The following is an 18418-nucleotide window of genomic DNA, read 5'->3' as shown; positions in this document are numbered from 1 at the left end:
TAGTTCTGATCAGATTTCAGAACTAACTCAGCTTCACTAATTAAAGCCCAGGACGGAATCATTTCGATTTCAATACATTTTGTGTTCAATGATCCTGAAGTGGATGGTGGGCCAATTGGATGCTGTGACATTTATGTGGTCCATGCTCTAGGTCGACTATTGCCAGCCATGTTGGAACTAATGTCTATTGCCATCGCCTGATGTATCTGATCCAAAAAGTTCGACTGTGCCATTAAGGAGGCAATAGACAAGCAAAAGCACAACTTGAGATAAAATCCGGGACTCAAACTGAATCTGCCTGGCTGGAAATGGGCCCTGGAGCATGGACCATGTACAACACAGTCAGCCCATCATCTGCACCAGAATTCCCCTCCCCCAATACACACACACACACACACACAGAGGAGAAATCACTTGGTCGATATCCCATGAAAAACTCTTAACATTCAGTCTCAGGCCAGCTTCAAAATATTTGAATAAAAGTGATATTCATGAATATAAAGTTAATAAAATAATCATCTTCCTCATCACTGTTGCGTGAAAGTACTGACAGTTTTGGTCGATTGAATATCATAAGAATTCCACTCCATCTACTAACCATCAATATTTCTTGTAAACTGATTTTTATGGACATCTGAATTCCTTTATTATATTTCCCCCTTATAAAATTCTTGAAAACTCTATCCTCTACACTAAAGTGATGGCATGCAATAAATACTACATTAATACAATTATTACCACTTGACCTGTAATAATAAACAATATATTATAGCAGGCACAGAAGTCTCATCGGTAATAATCAAGTTTTACTTCCGTTAGTGAACCGGAATGAAGAAAAACCAAAAACACTTGTTTCATCTTGATCTCAGCTCACTAATGTAAGTGAAACTTGACTATCTGTCTGTCTGACAGATATTAGATACATTATGCTTAGATGTAAGTAGGAATGCTTACATATGGTACACATAAAACATAAAAATTTGATGCATACTTTCTTTGTTTCAAATATGAGTATTATACATCCACATCTAATGTAAAAATAATTAAACATGAAAACTTAAAACTGTTAATCAAGTTTTGTCACTAAAGGATCTGGAATGGCAACTACTTAAACTCTTGTGAGGATTTTTTTAAATTACATTTCAATAAGCATGACAAAATAAAGGTAATCTACTGTTTACGTATTTGTAAATCATGTTGAGGTGACAAACAAGTTGGAAATTAAGATAACCAATACATATATAGATTAGAACTTTGAGAGTATTGATGAAATATCAATGCCACATGAAAAAAATTAGATCTATTTTTCACTACTACTGTTAATAAATAAGACTTCAGAACACATTAAGCAACATGAAACAAACTCAAAATCTCACAATGTACATGGGAAGCCAAGCAATAAAGTTTTGTGAATATTTATACATGGTCTGCATAAAGACTGGAACCAATGGGGCATTTTTCCTCATTCTAGACTGAGTCATGGTGATTAAAAAAAAAAAAACTAAAGCATGCACCTTATAGTGGCGTGGGTTATGGGACATGCATGTGATCAGGGCACTCTTCTTTGAAACATCTGTCACTGGAGATAATTATCTCTTCTGGTGGGTGCCCTTCGAACTGGTTCATGCACAACAGGTTTTTCAGGTATGGCCCATGGCTAGGTGATATGTTTCCTGATAAATGCAGATGACGACCAGTTGAATGGCCTTCATGATCACCTGACCACAGTCCACTTTACTTCGCGCTTTGGTGAGTTTCCAAGGTACAGGTGAAACTAGTGAGAATCAGAAACTTGCATCATCTTTGAGAGTGTATCACAGCAGCTTGAGCATCTTTCTTTACAGGAACGTTGCTCCAAATTCAGGAGAATATGGTCGAACATCTCCAGCAATGTGCGAGCAATGATGGTCAACAGATTAATCATGTTTTGCAGACATAATGTTTACTAATGTGTGTTCTCATTTTCCCATTGGTTACAGACTGTAGATTTGGGCTATCGTTAACTTTTCTTAAGACAAAAAATCAACATATTTACCTTTAAGTCTCTATGTACAACTCCATTTTGATGACAGTGGTTTACACTTTCCAATATCTGTTGAATACAATGTGAGGCATCTGCTTCACTATAGAATTCTCGTGCTACAATGTCTTCAAAGAGCTCACCTCCTGTTACACTGTAGATACAATATGTTTATTATTTAATGTCTCATAAAATGCGTAAAATATAAAATATAGATTTATTGTCAAACATGTCCAATCTGTTAATCTTGCCATTTTCCCATGCAAAATCTCACTTTTAATAACATTCATTAGACAGAATTAAAATTGAACACGTTAATCTTGGATATACTAATTTAAAATTAACTCAATTCTATCAAGTGGCCACAATTCCTGTTGAGAGAAATCAATAGTTCAATATCCAAATGAGGAAAAACATCTGACAGATTGATAAATGGGAAGATATGAGTATCCTTATATTTAAGATAACAAATTAACACAATTTTCAAATAATTTTTACTAAAATATTGTGGTATTATATTTAGAAATGCTCACTTTACAATAACATTAAAGGCTCGGCTGGACCTTTGGCATGCAAATGGGAGGATTTTTTTCAAATTTTCCTCTCCATTCGGAAAACTTCTTGGATATTTCAAAATATGAAACATTACATCAGCTTAGAATTCCTTCTAGAGCATTGACGTGAAATTTCGTGTAGTTTTCTTTCACTGTTGTCTAGATATTATCAATAGTTTTGTGATTACATAAGTCTATTAAACTATTGATAATATCTAGACAACAATGGAAGAAGACTACATGAAAATTCACGTCAATGCTCTAGAAGGAATTCTAAGCTGATGTAATGTTTCATATTTTGAAATATCCAAGAAGTTTTTCGAATGGAGAGGAAAATTTGAAAAATATCGCCCATTTGGATGCCAAAGGTACAGCCGAGCCTTAACGCCAGTGGTGCAGGAATAGGACGGAGGGTTGGGGAGTGCCACATTTTATCCCTTCAATCTTTTTAGAAAGGATTATGCACTACCCCCCCCCCCCGCCCCATAAATTCATGAATAAAAATTTGACTGGCATGTGCAAAATCCCAAAGTTGAAAAAATGTAATTAGATCAAGCGCAATGTTAATATTCAGGCCAAGAATGATCTTTCTTTTTTTAAGTATCCGAACCCTGTGATAAATCAATTTTCTTGTTTTAATCCACACTAAAAGTACAACATAATTTACATGGGAAAAAATTTACTATTTGATTCACGATTAAATTTTGGTCTTTCATTTGCTACACACTACACGAATTCATGCTTAGAACTTTAAAATACACACACATTAAAAAGAAACTGTACTTACAGATCGAACACTAAATAGTGGAAGTTCTCTTCTTGTATACTGTCATGAAGACGCACTGAAAAGAAGAAAAATGCACTGTATGAACTGAATCAACATTCAACGTGGACATTTATAAAATTATGCTTATAAAATTATTTGCAATCGAATAATGGTAAAGTTCGAAAAACAACCTTTTGCTTGATATAAATTCCAAACACGAACTTGAAAAGTATTGCTGCAACATGCCCACATATTAGGGATGTGACGAAGCTGAAAATTTACCGATGCCAATGTACTCACCGATAATTTTTGGAACCGATACCGATGCCGATATTTAACCGATTCCGATACATAAGATTATTAAACAGAAATGGGATGTTATATTCAGCATGACAAAAATAAATTTGCTATGTACATTTCTATTGCATATCATATGGATTCTCAAGAGGTTAAACATTAGTACACAAGCAGTTCTTTGAAATGCAAAATGAATTCCTGTTCTGCCAGATTCAACTTCAGAAACACGAGATTTGGAAGCACTTCAGGAAGTAACCTACTTCTTCTCTTATCGCAAATCTGTTCAGCAACACTGAACACACAATCACTAAATACTGATGCAGCAGGTATGCCCAAGTAGTTTCTCAGCACTTGCTTCAGGTTTGAATATTCATTTTTGAATTTCCAATACAACAGCAGATCCTGGTTCAGCAATGTACTGTTTTATTTCCGATTTATAGTTAGGTTGATCCTCTGAATGAGTTTGCAATAATTTTATTACAAAAACGCTACAATAATGACGAATCATAACCAAATTTTCAATAAATCTTACAAAACTAGAACATAAAACTTATTAGAAGGTAAAAACTCTAGTATAATCTGTACCGGTTTAAATATCGGATTTTTGCCGATTCCGATGTGTCAATTTCGGCAGATTTTCATACATCTGTAATCGCCTTCGGCACATCCCTACCACATATTAATGAATTTTTAAAAAATGTGAATAGTTTAGTTATATCGTTGGATAGTTACTTTGTTTTTGGTATTCTTTGAGTAAGAACTATACAACCAGCCAAATTACTAATGCAAATTAAGATTAATTTCTACAGGGCTAACCACGTCCTGAAAAATTAGTGGAATAATGATAACAAGATACTGGCCACAGCTTCTTATTTGCATTTTTCCCTATTGTGCTTGTGAAGAAAGGATTTGTTCAATTGCCCCAATACATGTATAAACTTAAAAACTTTCCTTGAAGTGTACTTTATGGAATGAACACTTCAAATGACATGTGCACTCAAAGTACTTGTGTAACCATTTCCTCCTCATTGTCAAGTATTAGAAAATTCACGAGTGACAGGGGGCATATACATTATGTTGTTTCACGTAAAACAAATTTATACAATATAAACAAACACACACACACGCGCGCGCGCGCGCGCGATTTTACATATCAATTTTACATGAAGAGCTGACAAAATGAGCAAAAATATCTCATAAGTAAAAAGAAGGGGGTACGTATTTCACCAAATGGAAAACAGGTCCCACAAATAAACTTCACTTGTAATATTTGAAATAAGTCCAGCAACTTCGGTCTGAAGGGGTTTCTGCTCTAGTGCTCAAAGTGGAGGTGGGGGGATGCATCCCCCGGCTATAGAAATTTATGCCAAACATCCATCCCCACCAGTTGTCCCATTCTCCCCCCACCTAGTCACTGAGCCCACACTGTTTCCGCACGATTTATAACTTCTAGTATATTATCGGACAAAAAAATACACACTAGTGGCAACCTTGAATTTGTATCGTTTGGCTGCATTCCTACAAAAGAGAAAGTGCAGTTTTTCGAGGGCTCGTACCATCGGAACAAGACCTTAATGAGAAAACGTTACAAAGAAGAGATGTTGATCTAAATCTCTTCTATGCGTATGGGTGTCGGGACGGAGGGGCGTCGAACCGGTCAATTGACCCCCCCCCCCCTGAGATTGGCATCGTTGATTTCAAGTTACAAAAAAGCAGAAAGTAATTTTTCATTGTTAATAACAAATAAAGTTCAGTTAGTATTCGAACAGAATAAAGAAAGTAAAACTTTCAAAATTTCGAAAAATTAGAGTTCTGTGAAAGAGGTCAAACAACATAAACCATATGGGGTGTAAGGGGTGACCCATTCTGAAGATACCAAAACGTCAACCTCCCTTAGTACACCCTGGACTGCATTTTGGAGACTACCGAGGCTCTGGCGTTTGGTCTCATGGCCAGTATAATCCTCCGTGAGGCTAATGTTGTGTCGTCCATATGTGTTTGTGATTGTCATTTCATCTTATCACTCATCTTCATCTTTGCGATTAGCGAAACGCGGCAGAAAAGTAAAATAAATTGTATATATCCTAATATACCTCATGAGTAAAATTTCCCCTAGCTTTTAAATGCTTTTCTTGAAAGAGATGTATAAAAGTTAATAACAAAACACAACCAAAATTAATAGAAACTTGAACCACTATCCATAAAGAACTATTAAATCTTAAAAGGATTAAAAACACAAAATAAAAAATATACTTTATCACTTCAGTAGTACAAAAGAATTAAAATAATCATTACCATGGGTACGTGTAACTGATACTATAATAGACAAACCGAGGGCTCCCTCACATAACTATGTACTTAAGTACACGAACTGAGTTGAGTTGGTGTTTTAAGTCCACTTTGTACACAGTAAGGCTAATTGAGACTGGACCTCCAGTTTAAAGTGGAATCCGAACCATTATGTGCCTCCACCGAGTATCGAACCCGTGTCCCCTTGATTACAAAAGTACACGAACTGTATGAAATGTAAAAATGTTGAGCACATATCTTGTGGATAAAGTATAACGTCTCCCCAACATATAATAATAAAATTGCCTTATTTTTATGTAATAGTTATTATTGTATAATAATTATAAGCATGATAAAAATTATTAATCTCAGAGTTTCTATTCTTCAAGTTTTATAAATGTCCTGACCCCCCGCCCCCCTTTCTGGCTATGTGTATGTCTATGCGCTGTGAAAGCGTGTCGATGTTGCAAGGAGACACCTTCCCTTTGTCCCTGCCTAGCAAAATTCGATATAAACCGTTAAGTGTTCCTAGCATTTGCGTAATTAAAAAAAAAAGTAGCAGGTGAGATGGTAAAAAAAAAAAAACACCCTTGGCCCACTTCTTCCTTTGCAGTGACAAAGTTGCACAACACGCAATCATCGATTTGGTCTGAAACAACAGTTAAGGTGGAAGTTTGAATTACAATGATTTACCACACGTGGACCCTAAATGACTGGATCTCGTTCCTACTTGGCACTAACTTTGGAACTTGAAACAAGTCTGACCTGTGGTTAAGACACCAGGTGAATAATCTGGTTTTCTAACAGGCTTTTACATTCCATTCATAGGCGTAACTTGGAACCTAGTTTTGGGGAGGCGCAGAATCAAAAAAGTTTTCAATCCCATAAAAATACAAAGGCTGTCTCAGAGAAGGTGAGACAAGAATTTTTCCTGGCTTGGCAACACAGCCTATGGTTTCGGCACTAGTCACGTCGTGTAGGATGACTCATTCTGTTTCCGTAGCAAGTTGTCACATGTTGCAAAACCACGTTAGTGAGCAGCTGTGTTGATTTACGTGGAACGTGTTTCGTTTACTCCTCCAGGTTTTTGTGTATAACATTGCTTTTCGCGATGAGTATTCAAGATGAACAGCGACATTCCATAAAATTTTGTTGGCGTTTAGGGAAAAGTGCTGCGGAAACATATGCAATGTTTCAACAGGCATATGCCGACAGACTGAGTAGAGCCACAGTATTACCAAGGAGTCATTGAGACTCTGCGCCAGCACGTAGCAAAAAAGATGCCGCATTTGAAGAACTTCTTCATGTTGCACCACGATAACGCACGCCCGCATACGGCGCGGGCTTTTCAGGATTACGCGACGAATAGAAAAATAGAAATTTTCCCGCATACAGCATACAGCCTGGACCTTGCACCCTGCGACTTTTGGCTATATCCACTTTTAAAGGCTCCTTTACGTGGTCGTCATTTCATGACGAACAAAGAAGTTATCACCGCAGCGCAAGTTTCTTCAGTTCGTTACCTGATGACAAATTTTCAGACATTCACAAAGTGGCAGGAGCGTATGAACGCTTGCTTAGCTGTCAATAGTGCCTATTTTGAAAAAAATGTACGTCTACTCGATATGGCTGATTGTGAATAAAAATTTTGTGGTTTGTAATTTTTTGTTTCATTTTAATGATTGTTAAAGGGGTCCATGTACATGCGTGTCTTTTAACTGCTACGCAGTTACGACTTTTTGACCTATTGCGCTCATTTTGGTCTCAATCGGCAGGTACTGAACCAAATTTTCACCCTAGTACATTTGCTAGCCAATGGAGGTCGCTGTTTTCCTATACATAAATTAGTCTCACCTTCTGTGAGACAGCCTTTGTATCATCCAGGACTATTCTGATAACTGTTACATTTGCACAATCATAATCATTCTTACATTGCTCCTCAGGATCCAAGAAGTTAACAAAAGTACCATTAACTTGTAAATTTTCATAAACCTGGAAATTTTGGGTGAGCAAGTGCCCCCTTGCTCCCGCCAAGTTACATCTATGATTCCATTCGTCCTTTGCGTAAAATACGAAATGCATTTGTGAATCCTGTGTAAAATCATTTAAAGTAATGCATTTTACAGAAGGAATTTGTTATCTAAATCATTCCGCCATTGATAAAAACAGAGTCTGTAAGGCGGTACTCAACACACAGGCGGATACCACAAGACAACCTCATAGAGGATTACTCTGGCTGCGAGTAAAAACGCCAGGGCCTCGATTGTCTGCAAGGATGCAGTTCCCCACGGTGCTGTCCGTGGAAGAGAGATTGACTTACAATTGCCCTAACGCTCCAGTTCTCCAAAGAAGGCAAGTTCAATTATATTAGTTTTTAATGTGATAGCACGAAAACACTTCAAGTCAGGACATTTTGGCGTGGGAGTCGAACCTGCGACCTGCTGAATACGAGTCCGTCAAACTGAAAAATTAAACTTGTTCGGCGAGACATGGAAACACATGGCTAAAAATAATACCCTCCCTCTCTTTGCATTCAACAAAGGTTCGTTCGTTACGCTCTGCCATTTTAGGACGATAAAAAAGTGAACAGCCTTTGCTATAAGCCTGGTATTTACAGCTAATTCCTGTGCGATAATGTCCTGTTAGCGGCGAGATGGTGAAGGCCATATTTAACCATTATTATCCTTGCCACAACTAGAGAGCGTCGCCTCTGGGCTACTTCCATCAGATATTCGTTTTCAGCTTGCTGATATTTTCGAACACTTTTAAAAATACATCCGCAGTATACAGAGTAACTAAAAAGAAATGAAAAATGTGTTTGTTCTTCTGGCACTGGATCCAGCCCTGTTTAGCCTATCTGTACATAAAGTGGACTTTAAATGATTTTGACTTTGTCTCCACAGTCCCGCAAAGGATTTGTCGGATGCAACGTTGGCTTCCACTTTGCGTCCGCCGGCTGAGGCTGTGTCCGAAAGGTCCAAAAAGCAGGCTTGAGTTCGGTCTTGCCGGAAGTGACGTCACCTAGTGCAGTTCGAAAGCGCCAATTAAACGAGCAATCGAGCCCGCAGCATGCAGTACGCATCAATGCAGACTTGTTTACTAGACTCGTGCACTTGTTGTTCACTTGTTTGAAATCATGTTCAGCTGTTGCAGTTCTTCAAAATGTGTGGGAAATGTAAGGATACGAACTTTTTAAAAATACTATGCGATTTCTATGGTGAAGAACAAGTCTTTATAACGCGAAGGAAACCATGTGTTCTTAGTACAAATACTGATCGTATTTGGCGCTGCAGTCGAAGTGCAATTCGAAACACTTTCGCTTCCATTCCAAGGCTTCAAGACTGAACTGCGAGACCCTTCTCAAAGGCTGTTCGCTTCAAATACGGTATTACAACTTTCGGACACGGTCTACGGTTCTATCCGGACTGAGACAAACTAGACTTTTCACAGTTGCCAAGTCATATGATAAAAGTTATGGCCAAATTCAGTGGCGGATTATCGTCCCGTTGAAGTGTAAATTTAAGTCAACGCTTCCACCCACCGAGATACCTAAACGTAATGACATTTCCACGTTCCATATAAACATAGTATTAGGAGACGGCTAAAGAAATCTCAACCCCACGCCCTTGAGAACGCTCGTCACAGAATCTACCAGTTCATTCCTGACGGAAGAGGAAATGGGAACCCATTCTTATCTTAATACTAGTGTCACGTAACATTTACTTCCATTTGATGTTACTGCACAGTTTCCTGTTCAGATTCAGATGTACAGGGTGAGTCGAAAGTCGAGAACCACCCTAATATTAAAAGACATCGTGTGATGGGTCAGTTCAAGGTTCGTGTCCTGGCGTTCCTTTGCGAGTGTCCCTTGATCAATTTCATCTAATCACCATCTACAACGCGTTCGTTTTGGCTCTGGGTCGAGATAGCGCGTGACATGGTGCAGATGCCGGCAATTTCGTCCCATAACGTCTTACTTATTTAAGCACATATCTTTAGCATGTAGAGAATTATATTTATATTGCATAACGAGTACTAACCTGGGTTATAAGAGTTGTTCAAAGTTGTTCACGCGCTATCTCGGCCCAGAGCCAAAACGAACGCACTGTGTTTTCACGTGGTGACCATCAAAAATCTTCAATGGGAACAATGGTCGAGTAACACCTTGTATGTTTTCCTTCTCTTACTTCTGCCAAGTGTAAATTTCAATTTGTTGTCATTTTCTTTTTTTAAAAAAAAACGAAGTTTGAATGGCGTCCCAGACTTCAGCCCCCCCCCCGTAGCCTACCCCTCACTACAGAAGAGGATCTGAGGTTTGGAGTACCAACTAACTAACTAACTCTCTAGCCTTCTTAAACCCGAAGGTTCATGGCTGCAGCAACACAGGCCTTCCATCTGTCCCTATCTTGAGCAAGATCTATATACTCTTTTCCATCCCTACAGATTTCCTTTAGGTCCATCTCAACGTTGTCCCTCCATCTTCGTCTTGGCCTTCCTACAGGTCTCTTACCATCAGGTTTCCCAACAAGAATCCTGTAAACTCCTCTTTCCTCTCCCATTCGTGCCACATGGCCTGCCCACCTAAGTCTTCTTGATTTAATTATTCTAATAATATCTGGGCATGAGTACAAATTATGTAGTTCTAAATTATGTAACCTTCTCCACTCACCTGTCTCCTCATCCCTTTTAGGTCCAAAGATTTTCCTAAGGATTTTATTTTCAAATACTCTCAATTTATGTTCCTCTTTCAATGTAAGGGACCAAGTTTCACACCCATATAATACTACAGGCAAAATTACTGTTTTGTATATTTTAACTTTTAGTTTCTTAGATATTAAACGAGAAGACAAAAGTTTATGAAGAGAGAAGTAACATGCATTTCCTGAATTAAGGGTTTGGAGTACCAATTAACTAAAATCTCCAATTTCAACACAACCCTTTGCTTTATCCAAAGAATGCGGTATTGCCATTCGCATCGGCGCATGAAACATCGGCGAAATCAAGAAGGTTGTTCCACCGTTATCTCTTGCAAACTCACGGAACAGAGATTTGAGGGTATTAAGCCCGGCGAATGGAGCACACACGGACGGAATTCCGGCCTCCTGTGACAATGTGTGCAATCTGTTAGCTCCGGTTCCACCAATCCAAGCGCCGCCTGGTGGGGGAAATGGAAGTTTCTAAACACCGCGTACATGTGCGGTGAACACGCTGGCTAATACCGTCGGATAAGGTCTCCGGCGACAATGATCTACAACGAAGTTAATGAGGGCTGTGGAGTACGTATCAAAAATAGTTAAAACATTTTATGTTTTGTACATGTTATATTTGTTTTTAAACTGTGTCTCAAGAAGCGAAAAACGAGTTTTGAAAAAATAAACAAACAGAAAAAGCTTCAGACACAGAAACAGAGATACAGACACAAAGGCAGAGCTTCAGACAACAAAAAAAGCTGCAACGAAATCATTCGTTTTAAAAAGCCTTTCTTTATAAGTTAATCCTTTATTTACAAAACAAACAAGAATGCCTCTGGTGGCTGTGGAGCACGAAAAATCGATGCATACGAGAAGCAACTATAATATATTGTTCGGACGTCTCGCTTTGAGATTCAATGAAATCATTTGATTTAAAAGAATGAATGAAGTTTCACACGAGGCAAGTGAACGAGTTAAAAAACACAATATTGACCTGAAATAGACATTTTCTGCAGTATAGCTAATAGGGAAAACGTGAAAAGTTATCAGCATGCTCAAACAAATCGTCCAGTGATGTAGTTACGTAGTTTAAATGCATTTATCCATACCTAATTAATATTCAATAATATTAACAATTTACTTGAACCTGCAATATAACAGCTTCGCTCCGCTTACACGTTGGTTGTTAAATTTCACATTAACGTTGCTCATTTCCATCGGTAGAAATAGTAAATAATTTAATAACATCGGCAAAAGGCTGAAATATTCCACAAGCCCAAACCTTTAGGCCCCTTACCCCAAGAATTTACGTTCAAATAAAGTAAAAAAGTAAAAACATAAACAATCAGTGTAAAAGAAAGAATACCAACTTTAACCCCGATTTTGACAGAGGAAGCTTGAAATAAAGGGTAAGTGTCCAACGTTAAAGGTTCCACTCCAGCATTCGACTGGAACTAGCTAGGGGAAAGTCGAGAACTGAACTTGCCACCTCCTGAATACGTATCCCTCCCTGGCAACTGTTAATCGACTGCAGACAAACATCACGCTCTAGTTACCTCAACGTACAAAAACACCAAGGCAAAGGGCACGCGTTCGAAATGCCGATATTGCTTCACCGTGCGCGCTTTGTACTCCATTTTTTTGTATCGCACATCCCATACTTTGAACGATATTCTACCATCGGCAATATTTGATATCGCACAGTAAACAAAATGTGAGAAAGTCAGTTTATTTGCTCTTCCAAATTAATTCCAAACAAATTAATTACAGGTCGCACGTTCACAGTTTCGTGCTAGACTAAAACCACACCCAACCGGATCGTAACTTTGACATAACCTGGAACTAATGCAGCAAATAAACTTTCACAGCCTTCAATTCTGATGCGCAATAACAGGCACAGGACAAGTCTAATTTAACGGCCTCCGTGTAGAGTGGTTATAACATTGTGCAACGACGCCAAGACTCCCGGGTTCGAATCGCGACCTGGGAACTGGTGTTCTGTGTGTGTGCCCCTTCGACAATTTCATAATATCATCACTCATCCTCATCTTCGCGATTAGCCAAAAAGTGGCAGAAATCCGGGAATTTCTGGAGCAAGGCCGCACATAACAGTAGAGTGTGGACGGAGCGAAGCAGAACACACTGCTGCAAACAGCTGGTAGCTGCAGTCGCTCTTCCCCCTTCACGCAATCCAGTTCCTTCGCACGTGTTCATTGGTTGAGCCCTCTCGAGTCACTACTTGCGCAGAGACTTGCTCTCGTTCGCTTGCTCCAAAGATACCCGGGACAGAGTATAGATTAAAAATATACAAAGGGAGTACCATGAACAAATGCCGTAGTTAAAATGTAATCGAAATGTGGAGTTTCACTTTCGTTTGTTGTTTCAAAATACCTACAGCCCTTCAACACGGTCTACATGACCTATTTACTGGTTAGAGTACTGCATGGAACTACTTTCGCTCGATCTTACTCGTTGGTATACAATGGAATATCATTTTAATTTGACAATAATAGTAGACACATAATATGTAAAATATCTGCCTCGGTACTTTCAGCCCGGATCAAGAAAGTGTGGGGAGTTACCCCCACACCCCCTATACGCCTTCATGGCGTGGTGCTAAGCACAGGGGAACACTTTACTTTTTGGTACTTTCAGCCCACAACCATCTTTTTCATTTACATTATCACTTTACTGGTAAGATACACTAAAGTACATTTTAACATGGAAATAATGGCTATATTCACCTAAGTTTCAACTTCACTGCGTCCTTCACTTCACAGGGGCACTACTACAGAAAGAAATACGATTATACATGTACGACTGAGTTTCTTGCGTATACAGCTCGTTTTGCCTGTTCGAGCGAAATCCTCTCATTGCAAAACTCTATTATCGGCACTTTAATCCCGTTGAAATATGTTACCAAGATAACAAACGACACGGCATTATTCAGTACATATATTGTACTTTGGTAAACGATGGTATGGATACGACACCTGATTTGTGTGTGAGAAGGTCTGTCACATTCTCGGTATAGTTTCGAAAAATATAGCATAGGCAATATGTTCACCACACCAACTTTCACAGAGTATAGAGGTTATTGAAGAACACAACTTTTCTGTCATTAATAATTTATATGTATTGACTTCAGTACACTGAAACGCACTGCTGTAGTGAAAGCCAAGGAATCCGATCGCGGTAACAAAGTAGGCATAATTCGGGGTCCACTGATAACACAATGTTGCAAACGAGAATTTTCTTCCGAAACTTCACCTTCGATATGAAGTTCGGACAACAGAGGCCAACTTTACCAAGATTCCCGCGTAAAATATGAGGCCTGCCTTACGTCGAGATGCAAGGTAAGATGCGAGATTTTAATGCGGCCGCCCTGTCCGAAGGAAACTTTGTCCTCGAAATTTCTTGGTTGCGGCGAAGTAGAAAGGAACTTCAGCGCGATAATGAGATGGAGAACAGGGGACGACACACAAAGTTATTCACTCGGTCTAAAGTTTCATTAAAGTTGCATTCATTACTTGGCCTCATGCATAGCAATAAACTTTCGATTATCTGATCTGAAGGGAAGATGCAAGCATGCGAAGAATGTGGCCCGCCACGATGAACCAAGAACTTGGGGAAATGTTGATATACAGAAACGTCACATTTTGGTGCATGAGATATGCCCACGTCCGTGTGTATCAAGCAAATGGCACTGCTGATATTTGAAGTACCGTGTATTTAAAATATGAAGTTTCTACATGAATATGGTAATGCACACAGTTTTCACTCAGAATTTAAGAAAATTAACGACTTCTTTCACTGGATTTTGGTATTGAATTTGGACTAATTGTAGTTAGTAACTCTCTTAGACTTCTTAAACCCGAAGGTTAATGGCTGCAGCAACACAAACCTTCCATCGCTGGCAAGATCAATCCAATCTTCTCCATCCTTACCGATTTCCTTTACGTTCATCTCAATGTTATCCCTTCATCTTCGGCTTGGCCTTCCTACGGGTCTCTTACGATCAGGTTTCCCAACAAGAATCCTGTAAACTCTTGATTGATTTTGTGTTTTTAAATACACTTTATGCACCGTAAGGCTAATCGGGGCTGGACATACAATTTAATTGATTGATTGATTGATTTGTTCTTTTGTCCACTTTATGCACAGATAGGCTAATCGGGACTGGACCTACAGTTTAAACTGGGATCCAAACTACTTGTACCTCCACGGGTATCGAACCCGGAACCCCTTGATTACAAGGCGACGACGCTCCCACTGCGCCATCGGGAATGGACGACATACAATTTAGGGGATGGACGACATACAATTTAAAGCGAGATCCGAACCACTATGTGCCTCCACCGGGTATCGAAACCGGGGTCCCTTGATTAAAAGGTGACGCCGTTACCACTAGGCCATCGGGGAGGCCCGAACCTCAAGATTGTATGGTTACATGCTGGTTCCGTCTCTGGTACTTGTGTACAATTGGCTATCAATATATGAATATTTCTAGTTTGGTTAGACTGTAAAATAGTGCGGTAATATGGCTACCTCCCGGAATTATTATACTGTAGATATTACGGGAACAGTGGATGGGAGGAATTTTGGTCCGCCTTTTCCCCCACTTTCTTCAACTCGTAGAGAACATTCTGCTTCGCAGTTGTTAAATGAATTTGTAGGACCCTTACCACACACCCCAGAAAATGCCCAAGGACGACAAAGGGAGGGGGAGATGTAGAAACGTACGTAAAGGTACCTCGTAAACCCCGGTGGGTGAATAAACGCCCAAGTAAGCCTTTGGAAAGTTCGTCGTCGTCTGATGAAGACGATCGAGTATTATATAATAGGTCCGATTTGAGAAAGTTAAATATGGAAATGGCCAAAGAAAATTTGACTCAATTAATAGCTACTGTACCTATAGTTAAGGAAATTAATGCTGAAAGCCTGTATAGATTTCTGTATGTATTGCAGGGTATTAAAGACAGAAAAATGTTTCCTTCTCACGAGATTATGCTCGCAGTTTTACCAAAATTAAATACTGATATGGGTAAATTATGGATGAAATGTATAATTGAAAATATCCCTTGGAATGATGTAGTTCAAATGATCTTAAATAAGTATGCAACTTCTATTGGGAGGCAGTATTTATGTAATAAGTATGTAATGGGTAATCAAAGAGACAATGAAACTCCATTAGAGTATTTAGAAAGTAGAATTCGAGCTGCTAAGATTTTGCAGTATGATATTGATGAAAGTACATTTGTAAGTTATCTTGTGGATAGACTTAAACCTCAGTATTCCCAAAAATTGCATCTAAAGGGGATACCTAATGCTTTAAATGAATTTCAGAACGAGTTGAAAGTTTTAGAAAAACTTTCTTATTTGTCCAAGGATTTTTGGGGATTGCATAATATGGAACGACAATTCAAGGCTAAAGGTCATGCATTCAAAGAATATACGCCCAAATATTGTCGTAAATGTTCAGCAAGTGATCATTTTGAGCAATGGTGTCCGATGCAGGTGAGAGGTGCTCAATTTGCTTTGCAAGGATCGCGGAGTGACATAGGACCCAGACAAGGTGGTGAAACTAATGTGACTGCTGTGTTTGTTGACTGTAAAATCAATAATCTGAATTTATTGGCCTGTTTAGATTCTGCGTCAACATATAGTTTGATTAGTGAAAGTCTCTTAGAACGAATAAAGACTAGGGGAACTGTTCGAGAATGGGATTTGGATATGCAAGTGATAGTTGGTAACAACAACCTTATGAATATCAATAAAGGAGTTATGTTAAATGTTGGTCTTGGAAATTTATCGTGGACCACAACTTTTCATGTCTGCAAAAACATACCTCTAGACTTAGTGCTTGGTGTGAGATTTCAGAAACAGTGTCACATGGTGATTAACTATTTAGAACAAATTGTTGGTTTTTCCGGAAGTGATGAGAAAATCCCTATTAAATGGACATCTGAAAGCTTATGCAAAAATTTTCGTGTTTTACAGAATATAGGTCAAAGACAAAGACAAGATCGTCCTTCATTTCTTGTACGTTCTCCTGCCCAGGGTTCAGCCAGCACAGGCCGAGGAATCGGAGCTCGGTCTTATCAGCGCACGAGAACTGACCAAGGTCAACATGTAGCTTTCCAGCAGACAGCAGGTGCGAACCAGGAAAACTTCGTCGGAAATGTAAACATTGGTGAGAACTCCTTTCGGAGCCAGTCCAGGACTTCATGGAGGCCACAAGAGAGAAGGCGTGGACTCGAATCCAGATCTTCTGATGTTTCTGGCGCATCTTTTGGACAGTTTGCATTAGAGGATACTGAACAACAGTTATGTAAGTTGAAAAGTGATTTTCTGATGTTATTACTTCTAAGCTAGGACGTTTAAAGAACTTTTCGTATAAAATTAAATTATATGATAATATTCCTGTACATCGGAGTCCATATTTTGTTCCACCATCTAAACAACAGGAACTAGATGGAGTGATTACTGAATTATTAGAACAAAACATTATTGAAGCATCTTCGTCACGGTACGCAGCACCTTGCTTTGTAATTCCTTCTTCAGGGGGACTAAAAGACTTATTTGTGATTATTCTGCAGTGAATAAGAAAATAATCTATGATGCGCACCCAGTGGCTAATATGGAAGAAACTATGGCTCAATTGAGTCAGGGGAGAGTATTTTCTGTTATTGATTTGAAAAGAGCGTTCAACCAAGTAAAGTAAACTTGGATGAATCTAGTAGAGATGTAACAGCCTTTGTAACTCCTAATAATCAGTATAGATATAAGGTCATTCCATTTGGCATTAGTATTGGGCCAATTTGCATGTCACGAGTTATGAACCAAGTTTTTCATGATTATAAGGGAAGGTTTTTACATATATTTTGTGATGACGTAATTGTTCATAGTGCTAATGAGAAAGAACATCTGGAACATTTACGTTTAGTACTGCAGAGATTACGAGAATATGGGTTAACTATTTCCCCCAATAAAAGTTGTTTTTTGAAAAGGAGAATAAAATTCTTGGGATTTATTGTGGGGCAAGGAAATTGTGAAATGGATCCAGACAGAATTGAAGCTATTCAAAATCTCCCTTCTCCGAGAAATTTAAAAGGATTATTAAGATTATTGGGTACCTTAAATTTTTATTCTAAATTTATTCCAGAGTATTCTACTGTAGTAGCTCCCTTAAATGAAATCCGAACACCCAAAATAAAATTTTATTGGGGTTCTAGGCAACAAGAGGCACTAGAAAAAATTAAAACTCTATTTAGAGAACATGTAATTTTGAAATTGCCTGACTTAAATAAACCGTTTGTTATTCAATGTGATGGGTCCTCGAGAGGATTCGGCTCTTGTCTTTTGCAAGCTGATGAAAATAATAATCTGAGACCAGTGGCGTTCTTTTCTAAAAGATTAAAGGAAGTTGATAGAAAACGAACAATTTATGAGATTGAACTTATAAGTTTAATGCAAGCCATATCACGTTTTGAATACCGTTTGAAAATTCAGCCTTTTATTATTCAATTAGATAATATGAGCCTTAGTTATATGGTTAAACAATCTCGGAAATATTCCAAATATGCGAGATGGATGGAGAAACTCTCTTGTTATAAGTTTGAAGTGGTGCACATACCCTCTAAGCAAAATGTGACTTCTGATTTATTATCTCGTATGTATGATTGGAAAGATTATCAAACGGAAGAATTAGATTCTGATTATGTTAGTAATGTTAATTTGGCCATGTTGGTGAACCCATTTCATGCCGATACCTTGAAGAAAGAAATGTTGAACGATCAGG

The 18418-nt window shown here is 38.5% G+C and overlaps 1 protein-coding gene across 14 annotated transcripts in view; it reads right to left on the bottom strand.

The window, feature by feature from the left end:
- The window catches only part of CaMKII (Calcium/calmodulin-dependent protein kinase II), a 394054-nt gene that overhangs the window by 110297 nt on the left and 265339 nt on the right, over window positions 1-18418 (bottom strand). For all 14 annotated transcript variants that reach the window (XM_083131299.1, XM_083131300.1, XM_083131301.1 and 11 more), the window contains exons 4-5: window positions 3362-3416; window positions 2036-2174 (exon numbers count right to left, since the gene is read on the bottom strand). In XM_083131299.1, coding sequence (XP_082987425.1) covers window positions 2036-2174; window positions 3362-3416 — 194 coding nt within the window. The remainder of the gene's footprint in view (window positions 1-2035; window positions 2175-3361; window positions 3417-18418) is intronic.

The sequence above is a fragment of the Lepisma saccharinum genome, chromosome 11, assembly GCF_977018435.1.
Source record: "Lepisma saccharinum chromosome 11, izLepSacc3.1, whole genome shotgun sequence".
NCBI lineage: Eukaryota > Metazoa > Arthropoda > Insecta > Zygentoma > Lepismatidae > Lepisma > Lepisma saccharinum.
The sequence above is the reverse complement of the archived record's forward strand: the minus strand, read 5'-3'. Positions and strand labels throughout refer to the sequence as shown.